Source organism: Saccopteryx leptura, chromosome 3 (assembly GCF_036850995.1).
Source record: "Saccopteryx leptura isolate mSacLep1 chromosome 3, mSacLep1_pri_phased_curated, whole genome shotgun sequence".
In the NCBI taxonomy this organism is placed as follows: Eukaryota; Metazoa; Chordata; class Mammalia; order Chiroptera; family Emballonuridae; genus Saccopteryx; species Saccopteryx leptura.
Genome location: NC_089505.1, coordinates 218,747,179 through 218,763,142, shown reverse-complemented (window position 1 = coordinate 218,763,142; position 15,964 = coordinate 218,747,179). Strand labels below are relative to the sequence as shown.

At 41.5% G+C, this 15,964-nt stretch overlaps 1 protein-coding gene and 2 pseudogenes across 2 annotated transcripts in view; 1 reads left to right on the top strand and 2 right to left on the bottom strand.

Annotated features, from left to right (window-relative positions):
* The window catches only part of EIF5B (eukaryotic translation initiation factor 5B), a 68,516-nt gene extending 53,026 nt beyond the window's left edge, over window positions 1-15,490 (bottom strand). For both annotated transcript variants that reach the window (XM_066377573.1, XM_066377574.1), the window contains exon 1: window positions 15,179-15,490. In XM_066377573.1, coding sequence (XP_066233670.1) covers window positions 15,179-15,213 — 35 coding nt within the window. In that variant the 5' untranslated portion in view covers window positions 15,214-15,490. The remainder of the gene's footprint in view (window positions 1-15,178) is intronic.
* On the bottom strand, window positions 1,576-2,056 carry LOC136397816 (protein S100-A10 pseudogene; annotated as a pseudogene).
* On the top strand, window positions 8,716-10,488 carry LOC136397362 (uncharacterized; annotated as a pseudogene).
* Window positions 15,491-15,964: the final 474 nt, after the last annotated feature.

Genomic DNA, 15,964 nt, shown 5'->3' with positions numbered 1-15,964 from the left:
CATTAGTCTACAGCAGTGGTAGTCAACCTGGTCCCTACCGCCCACTAGTGGGCGTTCCAGCTTTCATGGTGGGCAGTAGCAGAGCAACCAAAGTATAAATAAAAAGATAGATTTAACTATAGTAAGTTGTTTTATAAAGATTTATTCTGCCAAACGTAGCAAAAATCGACATAAAGTACTTGGTAAATAATTATTATTATATGCTTTAACTTGCTGTAACTCTGCTTTATAAATTTTATAAAGTAAAGTTACTTCCCTACTTTATAAATGACCATTACTGTAGAACCGGTGGGCGGTTAGAAATTTTACTACTGACAGAGATACAAAAGTGGGCGGTAGGTATAAAAAGTTTGACTACTCCTGGTCTACAGAGCCAAATATCAACAGTACAATAATTGACATTTCTTTTGAGAGCCAAAATTTTTTAAACTATATAGGTAGGTACATTCCTTATCGAGGTAGTCCCTGCACATGGTATTTTGTGGAAGAGCCACACTCAAGGGGCCAAAGAGCCGCATGTGGCTCACGAGCCACAGTTTGCCGACCAGGGGTTTAGATTATTCATCCTATAATGAATTGCTTTTGTACCTTTGTCAAATACTATAGGACTATTTCTGTGTTCTCTACTCCACGCTACTTACCTGTGTGTCTTTCCCTCTGGCACTAATATACTGTCATAGCTAATACAGCTAGCTATATATATATTAAGCCTTGAAATCACCTTTTTAGTCCTTATCAGAATTGTTTCATCTAATTCTAAATTCCTCTCCCTTTTCAATAACTTAGAAATAATGCTGTATACATATACCAAAAAAAACTTGCTGAAATTTTAATAGAACTGGTATTCTTTGCCTTAAACTCATTTCCCACCCTGAAATTAGCTTGTAAGTTATTTCATTAAAAACTGTGTGGGGAAAATGGGGGAAAGTTCCCTGGGTGGGGTAGAGGGGGAATGTGTTAACTGTATATAAATTTGAAGAGAACTGGTATCATTTTTTTTTTTAAGGGAGAGAGACAGAAAGGGAGAATGAGAACCATCAACTTGTAGCTGCATCACTTTAGTAGTTCACTGATTATCGCACATGCCTTGATAGGAAGGGGGGTTGCTCAAGCCAAGCCAATGACCCCTAGGTCAAGCCAGCGACCTTCAAGCACAAGACAGCAACCACGGGATCATTCTGATGATCCCACGCTGAAGCTTGTGATCCCCACACTCAAGCCAGAGGAGCCCATGCTCAAGCTGACGATCTCAGGGTTTCAAACCTGGGACCCATCCCAGGTTGATGCTCTATCCACTGTGCCACCACCAGTCAGGCAGAGAATTGATATCTTTGAGTCATCCAATCCATAAACACCATGTTTCTCCATTTATTTAGGTATTTGCTTTCTTCCATCACTGTTTTGTAATTTTCATAAAACTAATTATTTAATTTTTTAATTGGAAGTAGTATTTTTTTTTTTTTGGAACTAAAAAAGACATTTGTTTATTGAGGGCAAGAGGATGCAAGCAATATAAAAATCAAAAGCTTATCTGGCTTTAGTTGGCTTTTCTTTCTCTTGTCGAATGGGAGTGGGATTTTATTTATACATTTTCTAGGGGTCCCAATCTGCTCATGAAATCCTTATGCAGGGGGAAGCTGGGGGGCAGAGATTTTTTAAGGGACTCATTGGGAGAACTCTAATCAGGGTGGAAGGAACTGCTCAGCACTGCCTACTTCTTCCCCTTCTGCTTTATGTGTACTACAAAATAGTCATTGCACGCGATGGTGAGCCCAGCAATTAGTGAAAAGAAGCTCTGGAAGCCCACTCTGCCGTCTCGGCACTGGTCCAGGTCCTTCATTATTTTGTCTACAGCCAGAGGGTCTTTTTGGTTTTCCAAAAAGCCAGGGAACTCCTTTTCCATGAGTACTCTCAGGTCCTCCTTTGTTAAGTAGCCTTTATCCCCAGCAAATTTATGAAACGTGAACATCATGGTTTCCATGGCATGTTCCATTTGAGACGGCATTTTGGTGAGGTCTTGGCCAGAGGCTCGGCTGAATCGCTCGTTGGGACGCGAGGCCAGTCAGAAGTAGTATTTTTAACTTCAGTTTATACATGTTCATTGCTAATATACAGAAATGCAACTGGGTATTTTTAGGTTGATCTGGTCTATTACAACCTTGCTGAACTCACTAGTTCTAATAGATTCATAATAAATTCTTTGAGAGTTTTCTAGATACATCCTGTCATTTTCACATAGAAAGTTTTATTTGTTCCTTTCTGATTTGTGTATCTTTTAATATCCTTTATTTCGTTGTTGCATTGGCTAGAACTTTTGAGTGCTATGCTGAAGAGCAGTGTTAAAAGAGGACATCCTTGCCCTGTTCTTAATATCAGGAGAAAGCATTTTTATCACTTCTATATATTAGCTTTAGATGTTCTGGTATACATTCTTTGTCAAGTTGAAGAAGTTTCCCTCTCTTCTGAGTTTTTTTTTTTAAATCATGAATTAGTGATGAATTTTGTCAAAAGTATTTTTCATCAATTGGAATAATGTAATTTTTCCTCTTTAACCTCTACTATGATGGATTATATTAATTTCTGAATATTGAACCAGTTCTTTTATTTAATGCTTTTAAAAAGAGAGGGAAGGAGGAAGGAGAGTGAGAAAAAGAAAGAAAAAGAAACATCAATTTGTCATTCCACTTATTTATGCATTCATTGGTTGATTCTTTTATGTGCCCTGACTGGGACTTGAGGGCTTGAACCCACAAACTTGGTGTACTGGGAGGATGCTCTAGTCTAATCAACTGAGTGACCCAGCCAGGGTCTTGAACCAGTCCTACACCCACTGAATTCACTCCACTTTTTATATAATGCTAAGATGTATTAGTACTCAAGTCCACTTGCTAATATTTTACTAGCAACTTTTGCTATCTACAGTCATGAAGATAATCTGTTGTTTTCTTTTTTGTGTACTATCTTTGATTGACTTTGGTATCAGGGAAATATTCATAAAAAGATTAGGAAGGGTCTCCTATTTTCTAGAAATGATAATAAAGAATTGGTAATAATTCTTTAAATATTTGGTAGAAATCTCCAGTAAAACCAACGGAGTCTAATAATTTATATTCCAGGACATTTAAAATTATAAATTCAATTTCCTTAATACCTGTAAGCCTATTCAAATTGTCTATTTCATCTTGGTAAGATCTGAGTTTGTACTTTGAGAAATTAATCCATTTCATCTAAGTTAGCAAATTTAGGTGTATAGAGTTGTTCATAGCATCTCTTTACTCTTTGATATGCATCTATAATGATCTCCCCTACTACACCCTTGAAAAAGCTATACCTGATAAACTGAGTCATTAATAACCTTCCAAAAAAAATTAAACACTTAGGCCCAGATAATTTTACTGTTGAATTATAGCAGAAATTTAAGAAAGAAATGATACCAATTCTCCACAATCTCTAGAAAATAGAAGCAGTCTTCCTAACTTACACTATGAAGCCAGCATTACCCCATTACCAAAATCAGAATTAGAAAAGAAAGCTACAAATATCTCTCATGAACAAACACAGAAATAAAAATCCTCAACAAAACATTAGACAACTGAGCCCAACAATGTCTAAAATTAATACCATGACCAAATGGGATTTATTCCAGATGTGCAACGTTTGAATATAGGAAATACTATGTACTGCATGCCAACAAATTAGACAACTTAGATGAAATAGATAAATTCCTAACAAGACCAACAGCTACAACTAATTCAAGAAGATACAGAAAATCTGAATATACCTAGAATTGAAATGATTGAGTTGTTAATGTAAAAACTTCCACTATAAAAAGCCAACTGCCAGATGGCTTCACAGGAGAATTCCAGGAAACATTCAAAGAATTAACATCCTTGGATCTTGAGGTATCATGCTAAGTAAAATAAGTCAGACAGAAAAGGATAAGAACCTATCATAACACTCGTATGTGGAACATAAAACAAAAAGCAACAAACTCATAGATGCAAATAACAGAATGATGGTTACCAGAGGGCAAGGGGCAAGAGGACAATGAAGAGGGTAGAGGGGGTTAAACATGTTGACAGACAAAGACTAGACTTTAGGTAGAGAGCACACAATGGATTACACAAATTACATATTATAAAGTTGTACATCTGAAATTTATACGATGTTACTAAACAATGTTACCCTAATAAATTTAATTATTAAAATTATTTTTAAAAAGGATGAACATCCTTCACAAACTCTTCCAAAGAGAGACAAACAGGCCAATGTTGTCCAGATAACAAAACTAGGCAAACACATCACAAGACAAGTACAGATGAATATTTGTATGTATATGCAAATATTCCCAACAGAACACATATCAAACCAAATCCAGCAACATATAAAAAAGATTGTATCTATGACCAAGAGGAATTTATTACAGGAATGCAAGGCTGAGTTCAACATACGAAAAAGAAATGTTATCAACTGGCTATAGAAAACAACTCATATGATCATATCAACTGATACAGAAAATACATTTTACAAACTGCAACACCTATTCATTTTTTATATCTCACTCAACAAACGAGAAATAAAGATCAAGATCTAAACAAACAAATGCGTGCCAAGCTCATGAATTGGAGGACTTAATATTGTTAAGATGGCAATTCCTTCCACCTTGATATACAGAATCAATGCAGTCCCAACCAAAACCACAGCAACATTTTGTAGCTATCAATAAACTGATTCTACAGTTTACATGGAAAAGCAAAAGACTTGAAATAGTCAACACAATATGAGTAACAAAATTAAAGAACTCATTACTCTATTTCAAGACTTACTATAAAGCTAATATCAAGACAGTGGAGTATTAGTTAAAGAATAGAGAACAGACAGGTCAAAAACAAACCCAAGGCCCTGGCCGGTTGGCTCAGTGGTAGAGTGTCAGCCTGGTCTGTAGAAGTCCCAGGTTTGATTCCTGGTCAGGGCACACAGGAGAAGTGCCCATCTGCTTCTCCACTCTCCCTCCTCTCCTTTCTCGTTATCTCTCTTCTCCTCCTGCAGCCAAGGTTCCATTGAAGCAAAGTTGGCCCGGGCGCTGAGGACAGCTCCACGGCCTCTGCCTCAGGCACTAGAATGGCTCCAGTTGCAATGGAGCAATGCCCAAGATGGGCAGAGCATCGCCCCCAAGTGGGCATGCCGGGTAGATTCCAGTCGGGTGCATGCAGGAGTCTGTCTCTCTGCCTCCCTGCTGTTCTCACTTTTGAAAAATACAAAATAATAATAATAATAATAATAATAATAAAAGAAAAAGATAAAATCAAGGCAACTAACAATAACTGACAATAACAATTCCTGGTGAGAATGCAAAATGTCTGATTTTAGGCTTGGAGCAGGACTTATACTAGATAAATGCGGAGCATCTTATAATGCCAGAAAGTAAGGAAGTAATTAACCCCACCCCGCCTCCACACACATTGACAAGTGTATAACAAAAAGAACGTGGGAGCCAACTAAAAGAGCTCTCAATAGTCAATGAGAGCAAATTAATCTGTTCATTAATTAGAGCAAGAAATTGACATATTAAATTGTAAACCAAAGTATAAATTCCCAAGTCCATTTTAATATAAATGATGGAATAACTAAATGGCAATGAGACAAATATCCCACGCAGAAGTACTCTTAATAAATTTTACAAACTCTCCACCTTCAAGGAGGCAGGTCATAATTTCCCAATTCTAGACTATGCACAGTGATTTCCTTCCAAAAAGTACAGTATGGAAAAAGGGAAAAAAGAGTAACTTTACAGTGTAGAAGCAGGACAAATAGTACCTCAGGTAGCCAAAATCAATCAATCAATGATATAAATTGGAGAAATTATCACAGACATGAAGAATCAAGAAGAGAACACTACTAAATGTGACATATAGGACAGTAGGTAAAAACTAAGGCAATCTATATAATGTATGCGATCAAGTTAATAATATCAATATTGCTTAGCTGTAATAAATGTACTATACTAATATAAGATATTAATAAGAAAAACTGGGTATAAGATACATGAAGACACTATACTTAATTAACAATATTTCTGGTATTCAAAACGTATAAAAATTAATTTTAAAAACCTGAGGGAAGTCTGACCAGGCGGTGGCACAGTGGATAGAGTGTCCAACTGGAATACAGAGGACACAGGTTTGAAACCCCAAGGTGGTCAGCTTGAGCCCAAGGCCGCTGGCTTGAGCAAGGGGTCACTCGCTCTGCTGTAGCCACCCAGTCAAGGCACATATGTATGAGAAGGCATTCAATGAACAACTAAGGTGCCGCAAAGAAGAACTGATACTTCTCATCTCTCTCTCTTCGTGTCTGTCCCTAGCTGCCCCTCTCTCTGACTCTCTCTCTCGGTCAAAAAAAAAAAAACAAAAAAAATTCTGAGCGTAGAAAAATCCAACACATCATTTATAACCACTCCAAAGAAATTAAAATATTTTAGTATATCTAACAAAACATATGTAAGACTTTTATGCTGAAAATTACAAAATGCTGATGAAATAAATCCAAAACAACCTAAATAAAAGGGAGAGATATACCATGTTCATGAACTAGAAGATTCTTTTTTTGTTTGTTTTTCTTAAGTGAGCAGGGAACTGATAGACTCTGCAGGAGCCCAAACCAGGATCCAGCCAGCAACCACCATCTGGAGCCGATGCTCAAATCAACCAAGCTATCCTCAGCGCCTGAGGCCAATGCTCAGACAAACTGAGCCACTGGCTGCAAAAGGGGAGGAAAGGCACAAGGGAAGAGGGAAGGGAAGAGAAGCAGATGGTCATCTCTCATGTGTGCTCTGATCAGGGATCAAACCCAGGACGTCCACATGCCAGGACAACATGCCATCCACTGAGCCAACTAGCCAGGGCCTAGAAAATTCAACATAGTAAAAACACCAATTCCCCCTAAAATAACATTCAAGTTTATGGCAATGCCTATCAAAATCCCAGCAAGATTTTTGTGACATAGCCAATAGAGACAAGACGACTCTAAAATTTATACGGAAAGCCAAAAGAACTAGAATAGCTAAGACAATTAAAAAGAAAAAGAATAAAACAGGAGAAATCACTTTACCAGATTACAAAACTAAATACATAGCTCCAATAACCAAAACTATACGGTACTGGCTGAGGGACAGATGCAAATATCAACAGAACAGAAGAGAGAACCTCAAAATAGCTCCCATAGGAGTATGACAACTGATTTTTGACTAAGGTGCAGAAGAAGTCAAGAAGTTAAGGCAGCCTTTCAACAAATGATACTGAGGCCCTGGCCGGTTGGCTCAGTAGTAGAGCATCAGCCTGGCGTGCAGGAGTCCCGGGTTCAATTCCCGGCCAGGGCACATAGGAGAAGTACCCATCTGCTTCTCCACCCCTGCCCCCCTCTCCTTCCTCTCTGTCTCTCTCTTCCCCTCCCGCAGCCAAGGTTCCATTGGAGCAAAGTTGGCCCAGGCGCTGAGGATGGCTCCTTAGCCTCTGCCTCAGGCGCTACAATGGTTGCAGCAGAGCAACGCCCCAGATGGGCAGAGCATCGCCCCCTAGTGGGCGTGCCAGGTGGATCCCCGGTCGGGCGCATGCGGGAGTCTGACTGCCTCCCAGTTTCTGACTTCGGAAAAATAAAAAAAATAAAAAATAAACAAATGATGCTGAAGTAGATGGACACTCTTATATACAAAATAATTGATTTCAACCTCACTTCTTATACAAAAATGAACTGAAGATACATGACAGACCTAAATGAAAAACATAAAATATAAGTATAAATCTTTCACAAAAAAAAAAGAAAGAAAATGTTAGGGATCTAGCACTAAGTAAAGAGTTTTTAAGACTTGAAATTAGAAGTACAACTGAAAAAACTGGACCTCATCAAAATTAAACTTTTCTGTGGAAAGACCATATGAAGGGGATGAAAAAAACAAGTGACAAGTAGAAAATATTTGCAAATCACATATCAAAAACAGTATTATTATGTAGAATAAAGCTCTCTCAAAACTCAACAGAAAAAAATCCAAACAATTCTTAGAAAATGGACAAAAGGCATGAAAAGACATTGCACTGAAGAGCATTTACATATAGCAAATAAAGGATGTTTCACATCATTAACCATTTGGGAAATGCAACTTAAAATCACAATGGGGTATCACTACACACCAACCAGAACACCTCCTCCCCGAAAACAGTGATAATAACCAAAGTTGGTAAGGATGTAGAGAATCTGGATCCCTCATGAATTGCTGGTCTAGAAAATAGTCTTTATCATTTTCTTGTAAAAGTAAACACATACTTACCATTTGCCCCAGCAATTGCATTCTTGTGCATTTATCTCTGAATAATGAAAATGTATCTCACATAAACTTGTAGACATGTTTGTAGTGGACTCAATTGTAACAGCCATATACTGGAAACAACCCACATGGTCTTTAATGGGTCAACAGTTAATTAAACAGAGGTTTATCCCATTCCATGTACTACTTTTCAGCAATAAAATGGAATGAATTATTGATAAATACAATAACTTGGGTGGGTCTCAAGAGAATTAGACTGGGTGGAAAGAAGTCAATCCCCAAAGGTTACATAAAGAAAAAAAATTGAGAAACCTAGACCAGATTCATGGGTACCAGGGGTAAAGGACAAGCAGGGGAGGAGAGATGCATAGGAAGAAGAGTGGTTATAAATGGGCGACATGAGGAATCCTTGCAGTGACGTTCTGTATTTTGCTACAGTAGTGAATATACAAATCTACATGTAGTCATACTGTGTAGCACTAAGCACAAACACACCCATGCATACACCAGTACAGTGAAACCGGGAATTGAGTAAGATCAGTGAACTGTATTATTATCGATATTCATGTTATGATAGTGCATAGTTTTGCAAGATGTTACCACTGGGGGAAACTGAGTAATGTATAGGCATCGCTCTGTAATATATACTGCTCACAAAAATTAGAGGATATTTCAAAATGAATATGAAGTGATAAAAAAAGAAGCATTTGATTTTTTTTATTAAACAGAACATCAGAAAAGTAAACGACAAGTCAAAGAAAGTTGTTTGATTATGCAAATGAGATACAAAACCAACTTTTATTTCATTGGTGGAAACGCACTATACAAAAGGCTAAAAGTACTGGAGTATCTGCACGCTCCCTGATCCCCTAATTTTTGTGAGCAGTGTATTTCCTACAACTGCATGTTAACCTACTATATTCTTAAGTTTAATTTTAAACTGCTAAACACTGTTAAAATGATAAAGCAAGCCTCAGGGTAAGAAAAAAAAACTGCAATACATATACAGGTACCTGATAAATGATCTGTCAATAACATATAGTGAACTCCAACAATCTGATATGAAAAACAATTTTTTAAATGGCACATCTGAACAGGCACTTAACCAAATGAGAAAAAAGCATGGCAAATTAACAGATGACAAATTCCTTAAAGAAACTGAGGGTTTGGTGTCTCTTCAAGCTGAGGGGCCACCACAACCACCCCACCTTGGTGGTTCCTCCAGGAGTCAGGGCCCCACCATCTCTCTTGGTGGTTTCTCCAGAAGTTGAAGGGCCCAGTCATCCCTCCTGCTCCTGTAGCAGCACCTCTCTAGCTTCCTGCTGTTCCCTGTCAAGGCTGCCATGACCACGGTCAAGTGCACTAGCACCTACCCAGATGGGTTGGAGGGACCATCACTACATGTACACCGAGCTCCTGGCCATCTCACAGCACTCTAAACAGAACCCAACAAGCCCATGATCACCTGGATCCTGCAGATGTATGACCAGGGCCACTCGAACCTGGCGTTGAATTCCCAGGAGCTGGTGCTGCTGGGTGACCTGACCAGCAATGCCATCTTGAAGGGCTACAAGGGCCTGTGGGGCGGCTGCAAGACGCTGCTCTACTAGCACTAGGGTTGGGAGTCCTTCCTGCACTTCAAGGGCACCAAGCTATCCTTCCAGCCCTGGACCACCATGGAGGAGGACATCCAGCTGGTGGGAAGCTGGGCGTGTTGGACTAGATCTACTGTGAGCCTGCCTCCCCACCCCTGCATCCAAGCAGGTGCCTTCACAAGGATGTGCTCTTCACACAGGGACTGCAGTAGCGCCTGCTGATGGCCACACCCTTTGAGCTGTGGCTTTCTGGTCAGCCTGCTGGTCAAAGGCATGATGGTGATGAACGTTGTGATGGAGATCCAGACCGTTACAGATATTGGCCTGCTCTGGAGCCAGTCAGCTGGGTCATGCCAAGTTCATGCTGGGGCCAAACCCAATGCACAGGACCTCCTAAGCTACAGTGTGCCCTAGGATAGGTCAGACAAGCAGTCCACCAAGGTCTTCCTGGAGTTGTATATCAAAAAGGCCAAGCATGGTGGTGAAGTGTATAAAGCATCAACCTGGAATGCTGAGGCTGCTGGTTTGAAATCCCAGGGTTGCCCAGTCAAGGCACATATGAAAAGCAACTACTAAAAGTTTATGCTACCCATCTCTCCCCCCCACTTTCTCTCTCTTTCTCTCCCCCGTCTAAAAATCAATAAATAAAATGGTTCTCTTTAGACTTTATTTATTGATTTTTGGAGAGAGGAGCTAAAAATAGCTCAGTTGCTGAGCAATGGAGCTGTTGCCCCAGATGGGCAGGGCACTGCCCTATATGGGGCTTGCTGAGTGGATCTGGGTCGGGTACATGCAGGAGTCTGTCTCTCTGCCTCCCCACCTTTGACTGGACAGATGAATGGATGGGAGGGAGGGAGGGAGGGGGGGGAGAAGAGAGAAAGGGAAAGAAGGAAGGAGGGGGAGGGAGGGGAGGAAGGAGGGGAGCAAGAGGAGGGAGGGAGAGGAGAAAGAGAAAGAAAGGAAGGAAGGAATTTGCCTGACTGGTAGTGGGCAGGGGATAGTTGAACCAGTACGCTGGGGTCACCAGCTCTGACGCAGGCTCGTCAGCGCGGGGTCACCGTCTTGAGCTGGGGAATCATCCACACAATCCCAAAGCTTGCCAGCTTGAGCACAAATGTTGCTGGCTTGAACAAGGAGACACTGGCTCAGACCTGGTCAAGGCATGTACAAGAAGTAATCAATGCACAACAACTAAAGTGAAAACAACTACAAGTTGATGCTTCTCACCTTCTCTCCCTTCCAAGAAGTCTCTTTCTCCCTTTCTCAAAAAAAAAAATTTTTTTTTTTTTACAGAGGCAGAGATAGACAGGGACAGACAGAAAGGTACGGAGAGAGATGAGAAGTATCAATCATCAGTTTCTCGTTGCGCATTGCGACTTCTTAGTTGTTCATTGATTGCTTTCTCATATATGCCTTGACCGTGGGCCTTCAGCAGACTGAGTAACCCCTTGCTGGAGCCAGCGACCTTGGGTCCAAGCCAGTGAGCTTTTTGCTCAAACCAGATGAGCCCGCGCTCAAGCTGGCAGAGCTTGGGGTCTCAAACCTGGATCCTTCTGCATCCCAGTCCGACGCTCTATGTACTGCGCCACTGCCTGGTCAGGCTCAAAAAAAATTTTTTTTAATTCAAAAGAGATTTAAAAAACACAGTAACTTTAGGAGGCAAATTAGGAATCTCAAGGGTGGTACTTCCATACTTAACCTAAACTCTTTTTTTTTTTTTTTTTTTTAATTTTTTATTTATTCATTTTAGAGAGGAGAGGGAAAGACAGAGAGAGAGAGAGAGAGAGAGAGGAGAGACAGAGAGAGAGAAGGGGGGAGGAGCTGGAAGCATCAACTCCCATATGTGCCTTGACCAGGCAAGCCCAGGGTTTCAAACCGGCAACCTCAGTATTTCCAGGTCAACGCTTTATCCACTGTGCCACCACAGGTCAGGCTTATCCTAAACTCTTACTGCCTCTGTATATCTGTGCATGTGCTTATTCACTACATTAAAATGTAAGATCTGCCCTGGCAGGTTAGCTCAGTGGTAGAGCATCGGCCCAGCATGTGGATGTCCCACATTCGATTCCCCAACAGGGCACACAGGAGAAGCACCCATCTGTTTCTACACCCCTCCCCTTCTCACCTCTCTTTCTCTCTCTCTCTCTCTCTCCCCCTCCTGCAGCCATGGCTAGATTGGAGTGAGTTGACCCTGGGCACTGAGGATGGCTCTATGGCCTCTGCCTCAGGTGCTGAGAAGAGCTTGGTTGCTGAGCAACAGAGCTACGCCCCAGATTGGCAAAGCATCACCCCCTAGTAGGCTTGCAGGGTGGATTCTGGCCAAGTGCATGTGGGAGTCTGTCTCTGCCTCCCCTATCACTGAATAAAAAAAATTTTTTTTAAAAGGTAGTCGTAATCTTTTTGCTGGAAGAGCTTGCCTTCAATTTTTTAATAAACAAAACAGCCCACGCAGTATCTGGGAAGTACAATAAGAGGAGTTATGCCTGTACTATTTAAATATACAAAAGGTCAAAGCAAACTAAAAAGGCAGTGAAACTTCCCTCCCCCAATACAAAGTATCTGATGTAGGGGGCCAACCTAAAAAGGCCCAGAGGTTCTGGTCAAATGGGACCAGCCTAAGATTTGTTACATACAATTTAAACAGCACTCAAGCAAAGAGTCCATGAAGCATTAAAATAAATAGTGTGTCCGTAAAGTCATGATGCACTTTTGACCAGTCACAGGAAAGCAACAAAAGACGATAGAAATGTGAAATCTGCACCAAATAAAAGGAAAACTCTCCCAGTTTCATACCTATTCAGTGCAGTTCGTTGTGGGCTCACGCACAGATTTTTTTAGGGCTCCTTAGGTAGCTATCCCGTATAACCTCTACAGACTCGTCACTGACTGATGGCCTACCAGAACGGGGTTTCTCCACCAAACTGCCGGTTTCCTTCAACTGCTCATCCCATCAAGTAATGTTATTCCTATGTGGTGGCAATTCGTTATAAACGCACCGATATTCACGTTACACTTTGGTCACAGATTCGAATTTAGCAAGCCACAGAACACACTGAACTTTCCTCTGTACTGTCCATATCTCGACTGGCATGGCCGTGGGCTGCTCCGCTGTATACACGGTGTTACATCTGCACATGCTGCCACATCATCCTACAGAAACAGGGAGGGTTTCCTTTTATTTGGTGCAGATTTCACATTTCTATTGTCTTTTGTTGCTTTCCTGTGACCGGTCAAAGTGCACCATGACTTTACGGACACACTGTATATATATTGCTCACAAAAATTAGGGAATATTTCAAAATGAATATGAAGCGACAAAATATCCCCTAATTTTTGTCAGCAGTGTATATGATAAATATATGACATGAGAAAGCTTTTTCAACTATATTGCCACCACTTCCCACTCAGATGAGCCCAAAAATAAAGACTACAGATTAGTCTGAGCCTGGATTAAAAAAAAATTGCATTCCTTCTACCCTTCCAAACCAATCTTTCAACAGGCATCAATGTTTGCAATTTAAACTTTACACCACCCGTGAAAATCTTTATATCAATAAATCACTAAGAGACACTCTTTCCTCTAAAAATAAAGCAATAGATCTCCCCTCTGAATAGTTTTTTCCATTATGAGTCTTTTAAGTAAAAACTTAAGGAAATAACACATACATGAAAATAATACATTAAATGTACTTTTTAACCTGAAGAACAAAACTTCTGTAATCCTGAACCAAACAAACCAACTGTTTAATAATTTGTTTTAAATAAGAGAATCAGGAAAATCAGAAAATTGACTGGATACTTGATAATATTTAAGAAATCATTGTTAATATTCCTTAGGCTTGTTAGTGGCACTGTAATTGTGTTTTATGTTGTTTCTCTGGCTTTTTCCCTCAAGTGTTATCTTTCAGATACACATGAAAGGATTCTGAGATTTGCTTTAAAATACCTAACAGGTGCATGAAACAAGACTGGTCATGTGATAACAATGGTTGAAGCTCCTAACTGGTACCTGAATCTTATACTCATCTATTTTTTTGTTTGCAGTTGAAGGGAAAAAAGTATCCTACACATCAAAACATCCTGTCAAAGGTAGAGAAATTTTTGTCCCAATAAATTACCCAGAATTCTACTTTTTATATTTTTAATTTACCTGGTTTAACAATTAAGTTCTATTCTTCAAACCAATTAACTTCCTACAGTGAACCTGTCACTGAAAGACAAGACTTACCTTGGTACTTTTAATTCTAATATTACTCATCAGCTAGATGAGTGCCAGGTGAGGAAACAATCTAGGATTCCAATTTATAATTAGCAATCTTATTTTAGCTTCAAGACCATCTATCCGTTTGGAGTCAGAATGATAAACATCACGGTTGTTTGTTTTTACTTACCTTCCTCACACACACTCCCCCCCCCCCCCCCCCCCCCCAGTATTGGAACTAGGCTTGGTGAGTGGTAGACAAAGATGACAAGTAACAGATGTTGTTCCATCCCAGGAAGTAAACTCTTTCATTGAGAAGAGTAAAAGACTCCATCGAATGTGACACAGAAAAGTTACCAAAATTTCGGGGTATGTAAACTTACATACACCCTCACACTCCCTCCCCGCAAAAGCCTTTTAAATGATGAGAAAGGAGCGACCCTGATTGGTTTGTTTCGTCGCCTCCTCCTTTCTTAGAGAAGGTGCTAGAGAGCAAAGAGATCGCCAAGACTGGCCGGAAGAAGGAAAGAGAAAAGCATGGAGTCTGGACGACCAGCTGTTAAATAATTGAAAACTGTATTCAAATTAGATGAAATTAAGAGAGAGTTAACTGCTACACACCTCCAACGTACCTGAGAGGCTCGAAATGGAAACACCTGGTTGTAGATGGAGCTGATTCGAAGTCCCTCCGCTCTCCAAGTATTCACAGGCACAGAGGCGTAAAGAAAACTCTTCCTAAGCGTCGCACACAGTATCGCCGCAAAAACACCCCCACTCTCCCGGACTGCGCCGGGAGCCCAAACCCGCTTCTCAGGCCGGAGAGCCGGTCTTCTCCTGGCCGGGCAGGTAGCACAGAGGCCGAGTCTCGGCTGGGAGAACCCGCCCGCCGCCGAGGCCCTCCGCGCCTGCCCGGGACTGGGGTGTCTCGGGCCCGCGGCGCCTACTCAGGACCCAGGTTCGGTGCCCTGCGAGGCCGGCCTCGAACCTGGTCCACTCCGCGCCGGCGGGACCTGCGCGACCCTGAGCTGCGCCAGCCGCGCCGAGAAGACCCAGCCACTGGCTTACCTGTCTTCGCTCTTGTTTTTCTGCTTCTTTCCCATCGCGTGACAGCGGCGCTCGTGGCCCCAACCCTTCTATTTCCGTCTCTCACAGATCCACTGTCCCGCGGCCGACTTAGGTCTCCGCTCGGCTCCGTTCCCTCCGCACGGCCGCCTCTCGCACCCGGCTCTCCACAAACGCGCGGACTGGGACAGGGCACATATGGTGTGAGCTCTCAGTGCGCAAGCGCATCGTCTTGCCGCCTCGGCGTGGGGACGCAGGGCGCGGCTCATCGAGAGCTACCCTTTGGGTAGAGCGTCTCCACTTCACCCGCCCACCAGGCAGGAGCCCAAGCGCCCCCTTCCCTCAAAGGGCCGCCGTGCACCGACACCCGCGCGGTTTCTAGGTTCTAGAACCTAAGGGCGGACAATGAAGCTAGTTCCCACGTCAGCCACTCCCTCCTGGGGAACGCAGACTTGGTGGATTGGAGCTCGGTTAGAATTAGACCTTGGGCTAGGCTTTGTAGTCTCAGCTGCCCAAAGTTAAGAACTGCAATGAACCATAGATAAGCGCTCTGGTTGTTCCAAAGAGAGCTAAATCCGGGACGAAATTCGGCTTCTCAGTAACGTCCATGAATTAGAAAGTACGTACAGTCACTAAAAATAAAAATAATGCAAGCACGCACCTATTAGGTCCCCAACATAGGTTTTAATGTTTACAAGAGCAAAGGTCTAAAAATTTATGTTAGGGAGATCACGAGGGAGCCGACAATGGCACTATAGCTGGATCTGGACGGTGATATTACAGGTTCTA